The 19,033-nt window shown below is 42.0% G+C and overlaps 2 protein-coding genes across 3 annotated transcripts; one reads left to right on the top strand and one right to left on the bottom strand.

The window, feature by feature from the left end:
* Positions 1-626: 626 nt before the first annotated feature.
* Positions 627-5,536, bottom strand: LOC147242126 (uncharacterized). 2 transcript variants are annotated; one of them, XM_086189877.1, is made up of 5 exons: positions 4,775-5,536; positions 3,316-4,332; positions 2,606-2,761; positions 2,314-2,406; positions 627-1,225 (listed from the first exon to the last, which is right to left on the bottom strand). In XM_086189877.1, exons 2-5 carry the CDS (start codon positions 4,300-4,302, stop codon positions 914-916), a joined length of 1,548 nt encoding a protein of 515 aa, XP_086046003.1. In that variant the 5' UTR covers positions 4,303-4,332; positions 4,775-5,536; the 3' UTR covers positions 627-913. The 2 variants fall into 2 exon arrangements, with proteins under 2 accessions (XP_086046003.1, XP_086046002.1); XM_086189876.1 differs by lacking the exon at positions 4,775-5,536 and having other exon boundaries at positions 3,316-4,666.
* Positions 5,537-9,003: 3,467 nt separating this feature from the next.
* Positions 9,004-11,428, top strand: LOC147242125 (uncharacterized). The gene is made up of 2 exons (XM_086189460.1): positions 9,004-9,274; positions 10,026-11,428. The coding sequence occupies exons 1-2, from the start codon at positions 9,179-9,181 to the stop codon at positions 10,923-10,925; spliced, it is 996 nt and encodes a 331-aa protein (XP_086045586.1). The 5' UTR covers positions 9,004-9,178; the 3' UTR covers positions 10,926-11,428.
* The last annotated feature ends 7,605 nt before the right edge of the window (positions 11,429-19,033 follow it).

Below are 19,033 nucleotides of genomic sequence, written 5' to 3'. Positions count from 1 at the left end.
CTCTATATTGTTAAGTAGGTATTACTACAAAGTATTGAGTAAATTATACTCAGTAATTACTATTACCATTTACTCAACAATATAGATCTAACTTTACTCAATTACTTCTATTAACAGCAACTTAACAATATAGAGTAAATTACACTATATATTTAAGGAGATATTAATAAAATATATTAAGTGAATTATACTCAGTAGTTTCTAGTAGTACCGACTAAATAATATTGAGTAACATATACTCAATAGTCTTCATTAATATCTACTTAACAAAGTTATGTGGAACCACTTGAAGAAACATTTTTATGTAAATTCAACAAATCTCTTTTGTGTTTGAACTGTTAAACACACTGTAAAACATTTCTGGCCAGTTTAATTGTTTTTGTTTGTTTTAAGTTCAACCTATTTTTGTATCCCTCTATATTCTCCACTTTTGTTACAGTCTCCCTCAAACTGCCTTGGTTTAATAAAAATGTGTGAACCTATTCACCGCAAATATTTTTCTGTGCCACTCCCTACCCCCCTAAGTTAAGTTAAATCAACATACATATCTGACAAAATGAATGAGGCTGCAATGTTCACTGTGCAGAATGTGTCAAAGCAGCACTTTTATTGTTGCAAGTGTTTCAAAAGGTACAAAATACTAAAAGATCCTTCCCATGTCAGAGTCTAAAACATTAAAACCCAGACCACAACACGCAGCAGATATTTTCAAAGAAGTTTCTAATAAGTTGACAATAAAACACTTTAGAGCTCAAACCCACATTTAGCTCAAACAATGGTGTCAAGCACAAATATTACAACTCTTGAATTGCAAAAACACCTACTGTTGTAAACAGAACAATGTTGATAACAATAACATAAAAACAATACCACAGATGCAATAAAGTCAAACCACTTCTCCAGCAAGCTGTACTCAATCCAGCAGTTTGTTTTTGAGTACCTGGATTTTGGCTGAAAGCCTCTGTGCATCAAGCTCCATCAGGATCTTCTGAATAAACTCAAAAGTGTACCTGAGGTCAGATGGGTAGCTCAAGTTCAGATCATAGATGATTCCAAAGAGGAGGGCAAAAGCACTGGCAACATCTTTAAGTCCCTGAAGCACTTGCACACCCTCGACCATGATGCCAACATCTTCTGGGTAGTCTTCAGCATCTGCTCCTGGATGTTGAACCACGTAGATGCCCATTACCCGCTGGTCCACTGAGATGTCCTCTTGGCTCTCGCTCTAAAAAACAGACAAAACAGGCAAGATTCTTTACCAATTTTTTGGTCCCCAGGAGGCCCCTGTGTGAAAAGAAGAAAATTTCCAAAATGACCACCGTCATCCCTTTAAATTTGTGGTTAACAATATATTCGGTAGCTATGACACTTGTGCAGAGTACAGGGGTTGGCTCTTGCAATATGACGGAAGAGCTTTTTGTCTGGCCCGTCTGAAATCAGAGTGAATAACTTAGCCTACAAACAACACAACTATAGCAGCCAATTGCAATTTACACACACTTAGAATTGTGCTCCATGAGAAATAGAGTTGAATTCTGTGGAGGCAGAACATTCATTTAGTAAAAGGGGGGTGGGGGCAGGCAATTGTCAACAATTAAATAAAATGTGACGGGCTGAGCCAGTGGTCTATTAGTGATACAGTTGTGTTCAAAATAATAGCAGTGTCTTTAAAAAGGTGAGTAGATGTCAAAATTCTTCAAAGAAATTGCACTTTAATGAACACAAATGCATTGGAGACATTGCACATTCTATTTCAAAGCAAGTAACGTGGAAAAAGTAATTAAATTTTATAATATTTCACAGAAAGTCAAGAAATGTAATGTTCAAAAACACGCAGAGGAATTGTGGAATTTAGTACAATTGACCTAGGCCGCAATACCTGTTGACCGTTGCCGTACGTTGGTTGACTCCATGCACCACAGATGTGAAGCAGTTATCAGAAACCATGGTCATGCAACAAAATATTAGTTTAGGATACTCAGCAAATTTGATTTTTCAAGAATTTCTTAGTTTGCATGGTACATTTTTTAGTTTCCAAAGACAGATGCCGACGCCGCTATGTTTTTGAACAATACATTTCTTGACTTTCTGTGAAATATTATAAAATGTAATTACTTTTTCCACTGCTAGGCACTGCTATTTTTTTTAACTCAACTTTACATTTGTCCTATTGCCCAAGCATACCTCCAAGACCGAGATGTGTGTTTCAGGACAGTTTGCAGTGCAGTGTGAAGCTCCACCATATGTAAATCATATATTAAAAGGTTTCTACGAAACCCCAAAATATGGGTTTAAAACAACCAATACACTTACATTATACTCCGTCACTAACTTTTCAGGGTCTTCATTGAGGTACACAGCCACAGCTTGGAGGCTGCAAGCTCTCCTTGTTGTGATGGAGTCATTCTGCAAAACACAAGGGGAAAAATACTGACAATATTCCCAAAAAGTAATGTGTAGCTGGCTTGCATTGCCATCGAGACAAGCGGAGAGCTGTGATGTTTGGTCAGACTCTGATCACAAGGTTTGATTTTCAGCCATATGATGTGGAAGAAGCCGCATTATGTTGAGCCATGTAATAATATACAAGTAACTATTCACACACCTGGTCAATGACAGCCATAATGTTTCTAATTTTGCGTCCCGCTGCTCCTCCTTTCTTCCGGAACACGTTAGACAACCTGTCCATGTAGTGGTCCAACTTCATCATAAACTTGGGGATGAGCGGCATTGTTGTAATGCGTGTGAATTCTGCACACACCTAGGCACATTTGAAACCAGACAAAAACAAAATACAGAGGAAGGTTTACATATTTTTTAAAGGAAAACACCAACTTATTTTTAAATATGCTTGATCAAACTTTTCAAAACTCGGATATGTATCATCTGACATTACCCTCTGGAAGGGTTTGATCAAGCATATTCAAAAATAAGTTGGTGTTTTCCTTTAATACAGCAAAAATAATTTAAAAATTAGTTATTTATTATTTATGTTGCATTCTTCAGAGCATGAGTGCACAGAGTGTTTCACAAGAGTTTCAAAGAATAAATAACATGTTCGGAGAAAAAATGGTAACAAAATGTAGAAGTAGAACCTGCAAGAATAAATACATGAATGAATAAGGACATAAATAAATAGTCAGTCTCCAAGAGGCTAAACCGAACTATAGAAGAAAAATGGTAGTTAGTTGGGAGTTTCAAAGCTCCTAAAGAAAACGTAAAAAGAAATAAGTTAGTCATATGTTATACAAGCTACAACTATTCAAAAGACCAAGCCATGATAACATGCTTGGGAAATTGAAATTCAAGACTTGCCTCATGTTCCTCAAAAAGAGCCGGCCATCTACTTTTGAATTCAGCGATGAAGGGCATATCTTGAATCACCTCATAGCGCCAATGAGCGAAGGTTTTCTCCATTTTCAGCTTCATCACCTGATGGTTGTTCCTTTTCTTGACCTCAGAAAGCAGCTCCAGTCGCTCCTTCTCAAGACTCTCTCTGTCTTCTCCAGCTGGGAAATCAGGAAGGAAGTTGACTTCCGCTCGCCTTGGTTTCTTCACTTGATTCGGACTACTGGATGTGCCACGTTTTCTGTTTTTCATAGAGTTGATGCTCAGCTCTGGGCATCCCATACTCCTAAGCCTAGTGCGATAGTTGCCCATTTTGTACTTTAAGCTGATCTTCCAACCGTAGAATCCAGTAACAGAGCCCTGTTCCTTTAAGCATGGATGTTTAACAATCAATGCTTCTGCAACATCATCAAACTGTGCATTTGAAGGGTATGGTGTGTAGTTTATTATTTCAGAAGCCAAAGCATCCAGAATGTCCGACTTGAGTTTGGGATTTGGGCTCAGGCGCTTGCCATTTGCAAGGAATTCCCGGTTTGCTTTTGACAGCTGAATCTCTACATCGTAGGTGAATGCAGGAATGGGGAAGTTGCGTGGCCAGCCTTGAAGTCTCAGTGATGAGGTTGAGTTGGTTGACTCAGAGGAAGACAGTATATCAGTGTCCGCAGGAGAGCTATCTGGGCCAAAAGCTGCATCAAAAGGTGGCTGTGTAGACCGCTCAGTTGACATTATCACCTTTACTGTTCCTTTGTCTTGGATATCTGCTGTTGAAGTCAGGTTCATAAACTGGTCAAAATCATGGTCCATGTACTGCAGTCTGAAATCTCCTTCAATTCCACATTGTTTCTGGATCTCAAGTCTTAGACTGTCAACAGAGTCCGATATTCCAGAGGGTAGAGTGAGCTTCATACAATTATCTTCTCCTAGAACAATCCGAAGCTTTGCTTGAGTAGACATTGCTCTCTACTGTCAAATCCAACTCTTACTCTGAAAGAGAGAATATAAGTTGAAACATAGCAGAACAACTATTTACTGGTCTCTTGACATCTTATAACGGACATATCACTTAAAATGTTTAAATGGTATGTAGATCCGCTTGCCAGATCTTCTGATTCACTGGATTTACTTTCACATTCAAACAGGTTTATTATTAAAACTAAATAATCACACTACATTTTTTAACTTTACCAACTCTATCATTATAACCACATTACTGATGATCAAAAATCTGTTTTTGGAAATACTTTGTGAAAGCAACAACAGTCATCCCAATAAAATTATTTTAATATCAACCAAGGTATTTGGTCAGATACTTTGTGAGAAGTGAGTTTGTCTATATTGCCTTGCGCCAATTGCATCTTGTGTTAGCTAAGTCAGGGGGGAAAAAAAACAATTTTGCCCAAAATGTGAGAGTATTCCTTTTTATTACCTTAGGAATGTATGTATCTTTTCAAAATAACCATCCGTAGAGGGCCAACCTTGTAATCACAGAGGGGGTAACAATCCACAAGTTCACTCAGTTCAATCACAGAAACATCCCTTGGAGAGGGATCCAGCTCGAACGATCTGTAGTGTTCTCTGTACCATGAGCTCAGTTTTTTACGATGAAGGCGATTCCATCTTTCAAAACACACGTGCACTATTTCAGCAAAGTCTGGCAGTCCACCAACAAATCCATGCACTATTATCATGCCACTTCTGAAGTTGATGCCATCAACATATACATTGTGTGCAAGATTAACAACAGTAAGATCAGGACAGTTTTGACTGAGACTAATTGCTTCCTCTTCTTTCAGGACATCAAGAGGGACTGCTGAGACTTGTTCAACCTTCAAATTGTTTTTTTCACAGCTTGATGAAAAAATACTGTGGCTAATCATGAGCTGGTGTTTAGTGGCCAGAGAAAGAGTTATGTTTCTGGAACAGTTTGTATGCCTCACAACTTGTTTAAAATAACTGTGCTTGGATTCAAATCTCAAAGTCCAGAAAGATACAAGTGGACCAAAGCACAGTATTAATGCTGGATAATGTTCCAGGTAGTGGTGCTTAGGTAGAAGTTTTCTCTCTGGGAAAAGCATGCAATACCTGGATCTGTGTTCTGATATTTTATTTTCCAAGTATGCAACTGATTCAATAGTATGTACAGGGCAAACAACCAGATCGACAATATCCTTCAAATCTAGTATTATTTGCCAAGCTGGTTCACCCTCCGGAATTAGTTCCCCAACAATCAGTGGTATGAGTCTTAATAAACACCAATTCTCATGTGAGTTCCCACCAATGTTTTTTTTACTTTGGAAAGCACGAGGTAATAAATGAGGCCGGTTTGTTTTATCTCCCCACTTGTATGGAAAGGCCTGAATCAGTTCATTTAGACGATCAAAGGTGAAGAACTTCTTGGCTATCAGCAGTCCAAAACACTCAGCAAGTTCAACAGGTATAATACCCTCAAAAAGGTCATGAGCTAGATCTGGGGGGAAACCTGCTGTGACCTTGAAGAATGAAAGGCTCTCAGCTAAAACACATGTGGTTTTGACTCCACAACAGGGTTGGTTGTGCTCATGTGCACTTGCTACATGCGACTGATGCAGCTCTTCAGTTCTGAGACCAAAGCTACCCCCTCTGACCTCCCTTGACTGGATTTCACTGCGTGTAGCAGTACAAAAACAACAGACAAAATTTGAAGAGAAACTCTCCACGAATCCAGCTAATCCATGAGAGCTGAGGTTGTCAGCCACTACACACTGAACAGTCCCTCTTATGAATGTTCCTAGATGATCAATGAAGACCCCCTGTTGCTCTAATGTGGCAAGGTCAAGCAGAAAAGGCTCAAATATTTTTTTATAGCCAAATGTCTTTACATCTTCGCTTTTACAAAGCAATGCAAGATAAATTGAGTTTAGTGATGACTGATAGACTGTTTGCAAGTTCCCCAAAATCCAATAGACCCCACAAATTTTATGCTTTTTGCACGAAGTTCCTAAAGGATTGCAAATTTCGAAGTCGTCAATATATAGGCACAATGAGAGTCTTAATTCCTCGCCTGAGAGAAAGTCATTATTTTTAAAGTGGCTACCGTCTTGGTAACACAGGTACTTCCCATTTACAGAATGCTGGTCTGCATGACCATCAACAACTTTACTCAGTATATTTTTTTGTTTGAGTAATTGCTGTAAGGTTTTCAGAACAGGAATATACTGGAAAGTTCGTTTTGTTCTTGACTCAAGTGTGTACTCTACTGGATCAACGACTTCAAAATTTTCTTTATAATACTTGCTACGTTTATAAGCAGTAGCTAGAGGGCCATCCTTTGCTATAGCTTTTCACAAAGGATTACATGATGATATTGCAGTGGTCAGTTCTTTAACCACAACCTGGTCCACACAGACACTGTGATTCTTTAAGATTTCTACAATGGCTTCATTTGATATGGGCGCAGAGGCAGATCCTAGCAAATGGTGCAATTCAGCAAGCAGTTCATCTATTGCTGTGCGTGGAACATGGAAGTAGTTTTCGAGTTTCAGAATAAGTGATGCTAATTTTAGTTCTCATGTCTTGGATACATCATCTTTTGTCCCAGGTTCTATATCATAATCATCATTAGCTTCAACAGGTTGGGCCGAGTTATCAATGTCACCATCTGCTGAATTATCTGCTACACTTGTCTTGACAATACCCTGTTTAAAATCCTGAAGGGAAGTTTGACTGTGTTTTCTATTTTTATGGGACTTGAAAGCACCATAAACAGTTGTTTGAAAAGAACAGCCCTGAAACACACAATTTACTGTTTCATGGTTCTTGAGATGGTTATTGATGTGAGGGAAATAATCTTCTGCTGATGCTATATTAGAACTTGCACACAACTGACAGTGAAATATAGTTGTAGCAACACCTTTTTGAACACTCTGATTCGCATGTGACCTGCTCAAGTGACTATGAAGACCATTAAATGTTTTAAAAACACATGGGCAATCAGAATAAGTGCATGGGTAGGGGTGTCTGCGGCCAAAGTTGGCATGTGCTAACCTGTAATGTTTGAGAAGATGGAATCTTGTTGCAACAGTTGCTCCACAATCTTTACTAGACCACATTCACTCCTGTTAAAAAACAAAGAGAATACATTTAAGACGGTTGGAATACATTTAAGACTGTGCAATGTAGAGAAAACAGTACTTCTTCAACTGCCGTGACTCCCCGTTGTGGTGCGGATAGCCAAACATGGATGCGCGTCTGACAGTCACCTCTCTTTCATAGCGCGTCATTAGAATAATGTGTACTAGGGCTGGGCAATAGGACCAACATTTTATATCCCGATATAGCTCATTGTATATTCCGATATACGTCATAATATAGCACGTTTTTGGTAAAAATAAATTCAATGCATGAAAAGTTTATATAAAATTGCGATGTGGAAATGCAGTTTGAAATTATATTCTCAACTAATAAAGGTAGTGGGTATTTGTTTATATATGTGGCGAGGCCAACCAGTCGGAGAGGAAGAGCCACCAATCGTCGGAACGTGTGTGCGCGTGTGTGTGTGCGTGTGTGTGTGTGCGCCCCTCCCGTTATGCTCGTCGCAGCTGTCACACGCGCGCGCGCACATCCTGAGCGAACGAACGTACGAGCCACACGAAACCAGGCGATGAGCCGCGAGTTGGCCACTCCTGACATTTGTGCATTTGTTTCATTTAGAACAGACATGGGGAAACTACGATCGGTTAGGTTTATTAATTCGGCCCGCCATTTGTGTCAAAATAGTTAGAAGATACGGCTAAACCTCGTTCGTTTTACCTCCCCCCTGTAATGCCTGCGTTTCAGTGTCGTTCCGAATCAGTGCGTCTGTTATATACATATTTGATTAAAGGAATCAGAACAACTCTCACACCTGTATTGTGTTTTCCTTTTACTGCTCTCAAAAGGGCAATATGTTTTAAATAGTTTTAGCATTTAATGGTAAAGAAAACATTTCAAAATATATTTCTTAATTGGTTTATCTTAATGAGAAATTAGGGGATGAGACCTAGTAGATAACTAGATATTTACGATACAGAGTACAAATAGTATTGCAGAGAGCTTCCACAATGAGTATACCAACTTTTCCAGTACACATACTGTAGAATTGTTTGTATTTATTACAAGTACTCATGGCATAGTCCATACATCAAGACAACCCATTGTGTGAGTACTTTAACTTTAAAAAATACTTTAAAGTTAATTTAAAATTTAATACTTAGTACTTGTAGTAATTCTACTTTTACTTGAGTAAACCTCAGTACTTCCTCCACCACTGCTTGCAGTATACAGGAAGTCAATGTTAAATACACAACTGGTCAGTGGGCACATTCATGAATCCACATAGCAGCCTCCTATGACCTATGACCTTTTACTTCTTGTAAACAAATTTAAGAGAAAAACAAGAAAACATTGTGCAAGGGTTCTATATTTACAGGATGAACTTGAAATCATCTGTGTATGATCTGATTGTTCATATGTGATGACACTGTTGCCCAGTCGAACAAGCATGGCTAACAGTGTTTGTTCATTATCTGAACCATGAACGCAGCACCACGGTCTATTGTTCAGATTTCTTTGAAGGGCCCACCCACACTGAGGCAAAACTGTGATTGGCTGAATGAACGCCCATTCATGTGTGAACAACCACACACACACTTTTCTCTACAACCAGCTTCATTTCTTCTTCGACACAATCACAGGGTTGATTCCTGATCCTGAACTGTCTGGATCCTCAGCGACACTCAATCAGAGAAAGATCCAGTCTTTGTTTGCTTGTTGCATCGATCCCTGGAGTTTCTTTGGAAAGAACAGGAGCGACATGGGAACACAAGTGTCCAGGACCACTTGCAAGTCAGAAAGTGTGTGTGTGAAGCTGGTGGAGGTGGTTCCCCCACCCACAAAGACCACTGGACAGGTAGGACCCAAGCGCAGGACACCTGAACACTGGTGCGTAATTGTTCCTCAGGAGTGCTGTTTAGTGCTTCAAACCTCTCCAAAGGTTATTGACATTATTGAGGAAGTCTGTGTCATCATCAGACGCAGGCGGGGCTATCTTGAAGTTTGGGATAGCTCGCATGCCATTCCTCATGCTCTTGGTGTTGTGGAAAAAGTCGTGTATTTTTTTTCTATTGTGAGCATGCTTTGCTCGTCTGATGGCATGGTTCGAGTTGGCTCTCACTGATCTCAGAGCCTTCTCATCACCAGACTTGAAGGTTGAGTTCCGTGCTTTTAGCATTTTGCATACTTCATCAGTCATCCAGGGTTTTTGGTTGGCCCCGGTGATGATGTTCCTCATGGTGCTGATGTTGTCCATGGATTTGTAGATGTAGGCTGACACAGACATGGCATACTTATCTATGTTGGTGTGGTCAGTGCCCTCAAAACTGTCCTGTTGAGCCTCCATAACCATTATCGCCTCAGCCATTGTAGCTATAGCCTCCATTATTCCGGATTCTAGTATTTACAAAGTGTATTTCTACTTGCCTATCAGCTCCAGCTGCTATCTGTTGTATCTCCCAATCAGGACAAACACACAATGGCACATGTCTCTAAGAGTAGATATTATAGTCTGCTGGTCCGAGGTTCTCAGCTGCCTTCATCAGTGGACCACACGCTTGAATCTTTAACTCCTGCCAGCCCTTTGTTAATCGTCTCCTGCTTTTCAGGAAAATGGCCATGTCAAAGTGAACGGGGAAGCCCCTCCCCCAACAGCTGAGGAAAGCAAAGAGGAGATCCAGGCCAATGGCTGCATCCCATCAGAGGACAGGTCCAAAGAGGAGGTAAAGGAGGCAGAGGCTGTCACCATGGAAGAGGCTTCATACAGAGACAATGTAGAAGCGTCTACTCCTACTGCTGCTGCTGCTGCTGAAGAAGTGGTGGTGGCAGCAGCAACAGTACAGGACGGAACAATGACTTGCACGAATAATGATACACCCACAAAGAAGAAGAAGAGGTTCTCCCTCAAGAAGTACTTTAAGCTCAGTGGTCCCTCTTTCAAGAAGACCAAGAAGGAAAAGGGACAGGGGGGGGCATGGACCAGAGAGGTTGGAGCTGCAGCATCCATGGATGATGCCAAGGCCAAGGTCACAGAGGAGGTGATGGCTAGTGAGGAAGCCAAGCCTGCAGGGAGAGGGGCTGCAACTGCTGCCACAGAGCCACTCAATGTAGAGGCAGACGTTGAGACAGAAGCAGTAGTAGCTGACAAACCTACCGAGGAGCCCCAGGAGGTCACGCCTGGTAAGGAGCTGCTGAAAGGAGTGAGGGAGGAGACACCAGGCTCAAAGGAGACACCAAGGTCAGAGGAGACACCAAGGTCAGGAGAGACACCAGGGACAGAGGAGACACCAGGCTCAAAGGAGACACCAAGGTCAGGAGAGACACCAGGGACAGAAGAGACACCAGGCTCAAAGGAGACACCAAGGTCAGGAGAGACACCAGGGACAGAGGAGACACCAGGGACAGAAGAGACACCAGGCTCAAAGGAGACACCAAGGTCCGGGGAGACACCAGAGTCAGAGGAAACAACACCAGAGTTGGAGGAGACAACAGCAGCTGCTGCTGAGTAAGAAAGAGAGATAATCGAAGAACGCGTGTGTTAGCATGACCCCAGGATGAGAACGTGTCAACAACCAGGATTTGGTTTTGAAATGTTGGTGTCTTCCCCTGCTGGTACACCAGCAGGTTCACTTGGTGAGTGGCTTCTATACATATAACTGATGAAACACGTATTTCATCAGTTTTGCCTTTAAAAATTCCACACTAAATGTAAACATACAGTAATGGAACTACTAATGGCATAAAAGGGGCAGGGCCTGAGATCCACATATGCCAGGAGAGGAACCGACAGTCCAGTAGCAGTGTTGCAGAGGTCCTCGGAGCAGGGGGTCCAGGTATGGACTTCATGATGACAACTGGCTTGGTGAAATCAAGCTGTGACAAGTGTTAACATGTGTGTGGACATTTGTAAATATTTGACTTCCCTGACTTCCTTGAACTTAACTGCTTATTAAACTGCTGCTTCGGCTGAGCTCATGTTCTGTGGACATTGAAGGCAAAAATAAACCTAAATACAATCAGCTCAGCATTTGTCTTTATTTGGGTTTGACATCCTGTCAGCTGACATTCCACCATGACATCAATCGGAGGAGGTTTCCCATCGATATGGACTGCCGCAGAACAGGTGAGACTCTGGACTTATCATGTCCACAAAATGAATAAATGATAAGCAACTGAATCGTCTCAGTCATATGGATATGTAGCACTGTTAAAGACTCTAAACCTAGGGAAGTGTGTGTTGGTGTGGTTGTGGTTGTGGTGGTATTATTTGGGGGGGGGCAGATAACATGGACTCTGAACTACTACTCCACCAGCTGTTGTATTGCAGCGCTCTCATGTGGTGATAAGGTGTAATTACTCAAAGGACGTTGACACATTCATCGGAAATATACTATAAAACTTTATTGACAAGAGCAAAATGTAAACGTGATCATTGCAGGTTCATCTAAAATCGAGTCATGAGCCATTCCCTGAAGGTCACTGACATGTCAAAGATTCATAGGAAAGCGAGTTCAAGTTGGGTCACTGCCATCTACAACCACAGGTCACTGTGAATAAATAAGAAACTTCAGAAAAGCTCTGTGTGTGTGTGTGTGTGTGTGTGTGTGTGTGTGTGTGTGTGTGTGTGTGTGTTTGTGTGCGCGCGCGTGTTTAGGCACTGCTGGTCAGCTCCGTCTTCACACTGCAAAGGAAACAGAAGAGTTCAAGTCATGACCAGTTACTCACAGCAGTCTTCTATAGTTCTGCGGGGAGAAACATGCCCCATCCCCATCACCTTGGCCATCATCTGCAGAGCCATGATGCAAAAACATTGACCGATCACCATCTCGACAGCCCCGCCCACTCAGAGAACAGAGAGGGCAGTGCTCCTGTCAATCACCAGAATCAATAAAGGATGCAAGATTCTGTTCGATCAGTCGTTTATTTGACATCTCTAACTATTTTTCTTCCTTTCATGCTTTCATCATTTGCACAGGTTTGCAGGGAGGCAGAGCCTGTCCCGGCTCCATCCCACGTTCTAGCTGTGCCACCAATGACTTTGGTCCTTCACAGCTGCAATCCCCAGCTGCCCGCCAGCTTTGTTAACTTGATCAGTTTCTGCTGTTCTGATCATTGCTGGCTGTCTAGCTTGATCTGCTCTGTGCAGACTGATGCACCGTCCCTCAAAAAAAAAAAAAGAAAAAAAAAAGACTTGACTCCATTCCCGCCGAAACAGCATGCCGGGCCAATTAAGGGTTATGAATCGGAAAGATGTGACACTTACTGGCCACTTACTGGTCAGGCCAAGCACGCGAAGAACCGGACGATTCCACTCCTGGCTGGGCAATTGGGGAATCCACCATTCAAGTGGGGACTTAACGCATTCGTCACTGTGTGAAAATCAGTAGCTTCATATCAAACCTGACTAGAAATGGCAGACTGTGTAAATATGAAACACTGAAAATTGCAGTCACATGTCCACATTAATGTTGTTTCATAAAAGCAACATTTCATTCTTCTGTCTGTGCTCCGAAACTGAGGTGTTTTTCTTCACTATTCACTTCTCTGCCCGCCAAGCTTGCTGCCTGTTCATGTCAGTTTCCTCCCGACCTTTGCTGGATTGGATCATGAATGGCTGTATCTGTTAAACAGGACTGGATGAGACCTGCGATGAACTGGTGACCCGTCCAAGGTAAAGCCTGCTTCTCACCCAATGTCAGGTGGAAGAGTCTCCACCCCCTGCGACCGGATAAGTGGGATATTAAACGGATGGATGTTTTGAAAATAGAGCCCATTGCCCAACCCTTGCTGAAGAGCAGTATTTCTGTATGCTATAATACACACACACAGACAGCATGTCACTATGATAACCAGAAGCTCCAGTGATTCGGCAAAGATGTTTCATATACTTGAATGTAGACTGAAGAGACAAATCGTCTGTGGCTGAACTCACAAGCTTGAAGATCTGCCCGTAGGACTCACTGTCAATGCTGTCCCGCAGAGGGATATTCACCTGCCTTTTCCTGCACCAAGCTCCTGCAACCAAAGGGGTCACAGGTCACACAGCTCAAGCTCATGGCCCCCTCACCACCACAGAGGGGCGGGGTCTGGCCCACCCGAGGTCTCCGGTTCCAAGGAAGTATTCTCCATATTTATGAAAGGGGCAGTCATGACCCTGTTAGGGGTGTGGAAGGCCTCCTATACGGTTCAGTTTCACAGAACCAGCTGAGAAAACACAACAGGTATCTTACTTCCTGTCTGATGAGGATGGAATCAGCAACAGGTTGACTCATCCATGAGGGGAGTCAAACAAACGGCAAACTGTGCCACGACTGTGTAGCTAACCTCCAAGCAATGAATTGTTTATGTCAATCATGTGAATTGTTTCTGCACTATGGCGCACACATCATCAGTGTAGCGGCTGATATTGTTGATGACTGACAGCAACAACCATTGCCACACTCGTGTGTGGTGGAATTATGGACCAGGGGTATTTCAGGCTTGACCTACTCAGTGGAGTGGGAGGGCAGAGGGAGAAAGTACCTCCTTCCTTCCTTAAATAGTGACAGGAAGCAGACTGACGAAGGAGCGAATTCGCATCTATTCGCCTCGCTACACAGACTTTACATGTCATCTTAACGCATGAAAAATTCGAGTTGCGTTTGGTGTGAACACACCCTCAGTCCCGCCTGTGGTTGGGTAGTCCATCTCTGACACACTTCTCACTCGATGCCGAGGCTCTTGTAAGGCAGGATGGACTGCATCGGCACAGAGGACAGGACCAAACATTCAGTCTTCTGGGGCGTGATATTGGGTGGGCGTCAGCTTACAACACTCAACACTCTTCTTCTTCTTCATCAGTGGCGGTTGGCAAACAACTATTAGGTGCATAACTGCCACCTTCTGAACAAAGTGTGAATCTGAACGATCTGAATTCTACAAAATAAACCAGAAGTTTGTAAAAACTGAAAAATTAAACCAAAACAAACATGTCCAGAATTACTGTAGGATTTCCCTAATATTCAAGGAGAGCTGTTCTTTCTGTAACTGCATAATAAGTGTGGATCTTTGCTGGTGACAAAGTGGACAATGTTGAATGACATGTTCTACAGTGTCCTTCGTACTTTTGCAATCACACAAACCATCAACATGCTTATTCATGACTGTCAGGGTGCTATTTAATCCCTGTGTGATCCAATCTCATTCTTGTGATAATTTCTTCTTCACGCCAGCTTCTGCTTGTTTCTCTACCTGGCCCAGTCTGTTTTTGGATTTTATGGAGGTGTCTTCCTGTACTTTCATTGTTCCACATATATTGCCATATATCCTTTATCAGCTTTTATGATACATTTGATTTCTACTTTGCTATACTGTATATTCAGCTCTATTCCCTTTTTCTTTATGGCTCTTTTTGCATATTTGCCTGCAGCTTCAATTCCAACTATCACACCATGAGCTGGAAGCCATCCTAAAGAAATTCTATGTCCAAACCTCTGCAACCCATTAGCAAGATGTAATATCTCACACACTATGTCTGGTCTGGACACAGAATGCATTCTCTGAAGACTTGTTAACGCTGACCTGGAATCAGACCAGACAGCGACCCTGTTTGGCCGGTAACTCTCAACCCATAACAAGGCCAGCTATATTGCAGCTTGCTGTGCAGTAAATTGAGTCTCTCACCCTTTGCTCCGGGATAACACGTGCTATCCCTACTCTCCTCTCTACTTTGGAAGCATCAGTAAATACTGGGATATAGCCACTATAATGCTCATTAAAAATCATATCTACTGAGTCATTACCTAAAACTGCATCCTTTTCCATTTCCTCTAATAATGATCCACTTTAACCTTGTCAATTGACCATGGTGAAACTTTCAGATAGACGACTGTAGGGCTTGCTTGCAATGAGGCTATTCCCATCTTCTGAGTAGAAATACCTATATTTCATCCAAAGCTTGTACTTTGTTTTTTCTCTTTTTCCTGACAAGGCAATAAAACCCTCTGACTTGGTTGATCTGCTTTATGTCCCTTGAGGTTTGTCCAGTATACTAGAGACAACTGCTCCCTCCTCAGCCTTTATGACATTTCTCCCATTTCAACTAGCAGAGCAGATACTGGGGTAGACTTTTATACACCAATGCACAATTTCAACACTTTATATTGGATTGCATCCAATTTACTCAAACCCTGGGTTGAAGCAGCTGACCCATAAATAATATTCCCATAATCAAATACTGATCTTATTAAACCTGTATACATGGTTCTCATTGCAGACCTATCAGCCCCCAATCCACGCCTCTCAAACATCTAATCACATTAAGGACTTTCTTGCACTTTTCCACCATCTTTGCAATGTGTTCTGACCACAGGAATTTCTTGTCAAACCATAAGCCCAAGTGTCTGAATGTCTCCACCCTTTCCAACTCTCTTCCATATAATTTGATCTGTAAATCATCACTAATCTGTCTTTTGGCAGAAAAGACAATCTTGGATTTATACACTGAAAACCTAAAGCCCCAGTCAAACGCCCACCTCTGAACATGACTCATTGCTTGTTGCATTTTGCTGACCACATGCTCCTCCTTCCTTCCCCTCTTCTATACTCACCTCAATTGCTCTGTACATATCTTAAAAAATGTCACTGATTGCATTTGAAAATAACGAAGGGTTAATAGTACCACCCTGAGCTGTACCATTTTCAACCTCACAGCTATCACTCAGGACTCCCTTGACTTTGACCGTCTGGCTTTCCTTTCTGTTAAGAAGTGTCTGATCCAATGGAGCACCCTGCCTTTCATGGCCAACTGTTTAAGCTTAATGATAATAGGCTCTGCTTCCACACCATATCATAGGGTTTTTCTATGTCAAAAATAGCCAGTACGGTTTCCTTATCGATCTAAGCTTCTCATTCATCCCATTAATAAAACCCTTAAACTCCTGACCATTTGAAATTAAGCTTCTTGCATTCCACTGAAGAATAATCACATTGCCCCTGGAGTTTGAGATTCCTGCTCTTTCCCTTCCTTCTGATTTCGCCCATCCCAGATCTTGGTACATGACACATCCTTCATATTCAAAAAGCCTCTCATTACTAATTTCCCCCATCTCCTTCTTTTTTCAGAGATCATTCATTCCAGAACTTCCTTTATTCTCTTTATCAACCAACTTTGCTGCCTCTGCGTATGTCATACTTTGCTCCTTTCTTATTGCTGTATCATGATTGCCTTCTTTCTTACAGGGAAACCTCCATACACTGCAGTGTGGTTCCCCCCCATGATTGCAACATTTCCTTTTGACACTCTCACTCTCCATACTCATGCTCACCATGGCATTTCCCACATCTTTGCTTCCCTTTACAGACACTTGCAATATCACATCTAGTTGGAGGGGGAACAAACTACCTCTCGTTATAGCACATATTTCCCATCAGGATTTTAGCAGGCAAACTTCATCCCTGAACTCTAACAGTGTTGATGTGCTTTCGACTTTCATGCCATCCCTTCCCATCTGCAAACATCTAATGCTTCCAACATTTCCACCCATTTCCCCTTTAAATCCCCAAATTCTCTCCAATGGGAATTCCAGTGATAACACCCCTTATATTCTCGTGCATGTCAAACCGTCTAGTCTCACACACCTCTTTTTTTACACACTGATGTTAGCTGCATAGCTTTATCTCTCTGTCCTATGTCCTTACACTTGATGAAAAGTCTCCCATCATACAACACCTTTGCCATCACAACCCCACCTATAGACTTCTTTAACACTGTGATAAGCGCTATCAAACTCACATCTTGGATATTAGGAGAGCTCTTTAAACTTAATCACTTCATACTCATTCTCATCTGTTCTTCTCCACTCTACTCTTTCCTCCATTACACTCGTGATTTCTTCTCGCTCCTTTCTCTTAGCCACTTCTCCCTTTGTACTTCTCCCTGCAGCTGAGGTTTGACTCCAATTCCCATTCAAACTGTCATCTTCCTCACTGTCCTCCATCTTGCCAACTTTATCTATATTCAGATTCAGTCACAGTTCAGATTATGCGCAACCGTCCCTGGTCCCTGCTGAACTTCTCGGAGAAAAAGCACCCCCAGGGAGAAGGAAAATTGCCAAATTGCCCCCCAATTTGCTACACTCTGTCTGAAAACCTCAGACTGTACTGCAAAAAAGACAGGCGAATTAGTAGCTCAGTGGCCAGTGTGAAAGCGCGTGATAACTGCCGTTAACTAGTCTTGTTATTTTCTCCTCTGGTAGAGCTATTTGGCATGTTTATCTACACACTCATTCTCCATCACCCCTCATGTGTACCCAGCAAAACTGTGCATCAGTAGAGTTCAATAAGTAAACCTCTGGTACTTTCTGTTGATCATATGCTTTCTAAAATGACTACTGAATCTGTGCATGTCTTGTCTGACCTCCTCATTCATTGTAATCACATTATAGCTGCTAAAATTTCTGCTGTATAGACCAAAAACTGATGACACGGTCTTGTTGAGATTGAAATATTAAATTTGACAATATACACACTCACTCCCACTGCCTCTTGCTTATTCTTGGAATCATCTGTATATATTTTGAGGTAATTATAAAAACTGTTTTTCAAATAATACTCGTTTTAACTCCAACTTCACTCATTCTCAATTCTTGCCTCTTTTCAGGGATGTTCATATCAACTTTAGCTTCAGAGAACAGCTGCTGGGGTATAATGCTCACTGAGGTTGCTTTTTGAGAAGTGTAAGTCCACCATGCCATGGGTCCTCAAACTTTCCTCTGTATTCCACCTAAATCCCTCCCTCTGGAATCTAGAACATTCTCAGCACTCCTGTATCATGTTCTTTGCTGGATTTTCTTCTCCACTTCCTTTTAACTTGTATAATAACTATAATAACAATATGTAAGTGCGAGCTTCTCTCTTAGTCCCACGCCAAGACTCCCCTGCCTCTATCACATCGATGTAATAGCGCCTACACAAATGCGAAAATGTAAATTAATCTTTTGCAAAGATGTCATAACTACTGCTGCTCTGTAAACCATGCATCTGTAGTCAGTCAAAGACCCTGTCAGTGCCCCACAGATGAGTGATGGTCTATTTGCCCCCATTTTCATCCAGCCACAACTCTTAACAGGTTGATTTTTTTTTTAGAGTTAGTTTCCAGGTGTTTTATGTGTGTTTTCCAAGTATTTTTGCTGTCTAGCCATTATTCCTGCCCATATTGCGTTAGCATCAGTGTTTAGGGATGCCATCATGCTGAAGAGGGAGTCCTATTGGAGTTGGAGGTGGATTGGTGCGGCGTCTACAGTGATGGGGACTCTGCATTGGTCCGTCATGGTGAAGATGGAGTGGAGCCGAAAGGCAAAGGTCTCAATTTACTGGTTGATCTATGTTCCTACCTGGAGTTCCTCAGGGCCCTGGATGTTTAAGGGGTGTCTTGCTTGACATGACTCTGCAGCATCGCATGGACATTGGGGGCGGTGCCTCTGGATTGGCAGGCTGGGGTGGTGGTTCCTCTTTTTAAGAAGGGGGACCGGACTAGGACTATGTTCCAACTATTGTGGGATCACACTCCTCAGCTTTCCTGGTAAGGTCTATTCAGGGGTTCTGGAGAGGAGGGTGCATTGGATAGTCGAACCTTGGA

This window comes from Aulostomus chinensis, chromosome 20 (assembly GCF_037954235.1).
Source record: "Aulostomus chinensis isolate RoL2024-O1b breed Wild chromosome 20, RoL_Achi_v1.0, whole genome shotgun sequence".
NCBI lineage: Eukaryota > Metazoa > Chordata > Actinopteri > Syngnathiformes > Aulostomidae > Aulostomus > Aulostomus chinensis.
The sequence above is the reverse complement of the archived record's forward strand: the minus strand, read 5'-3'. Positions and strand labels throughout refer to the sequence as shown.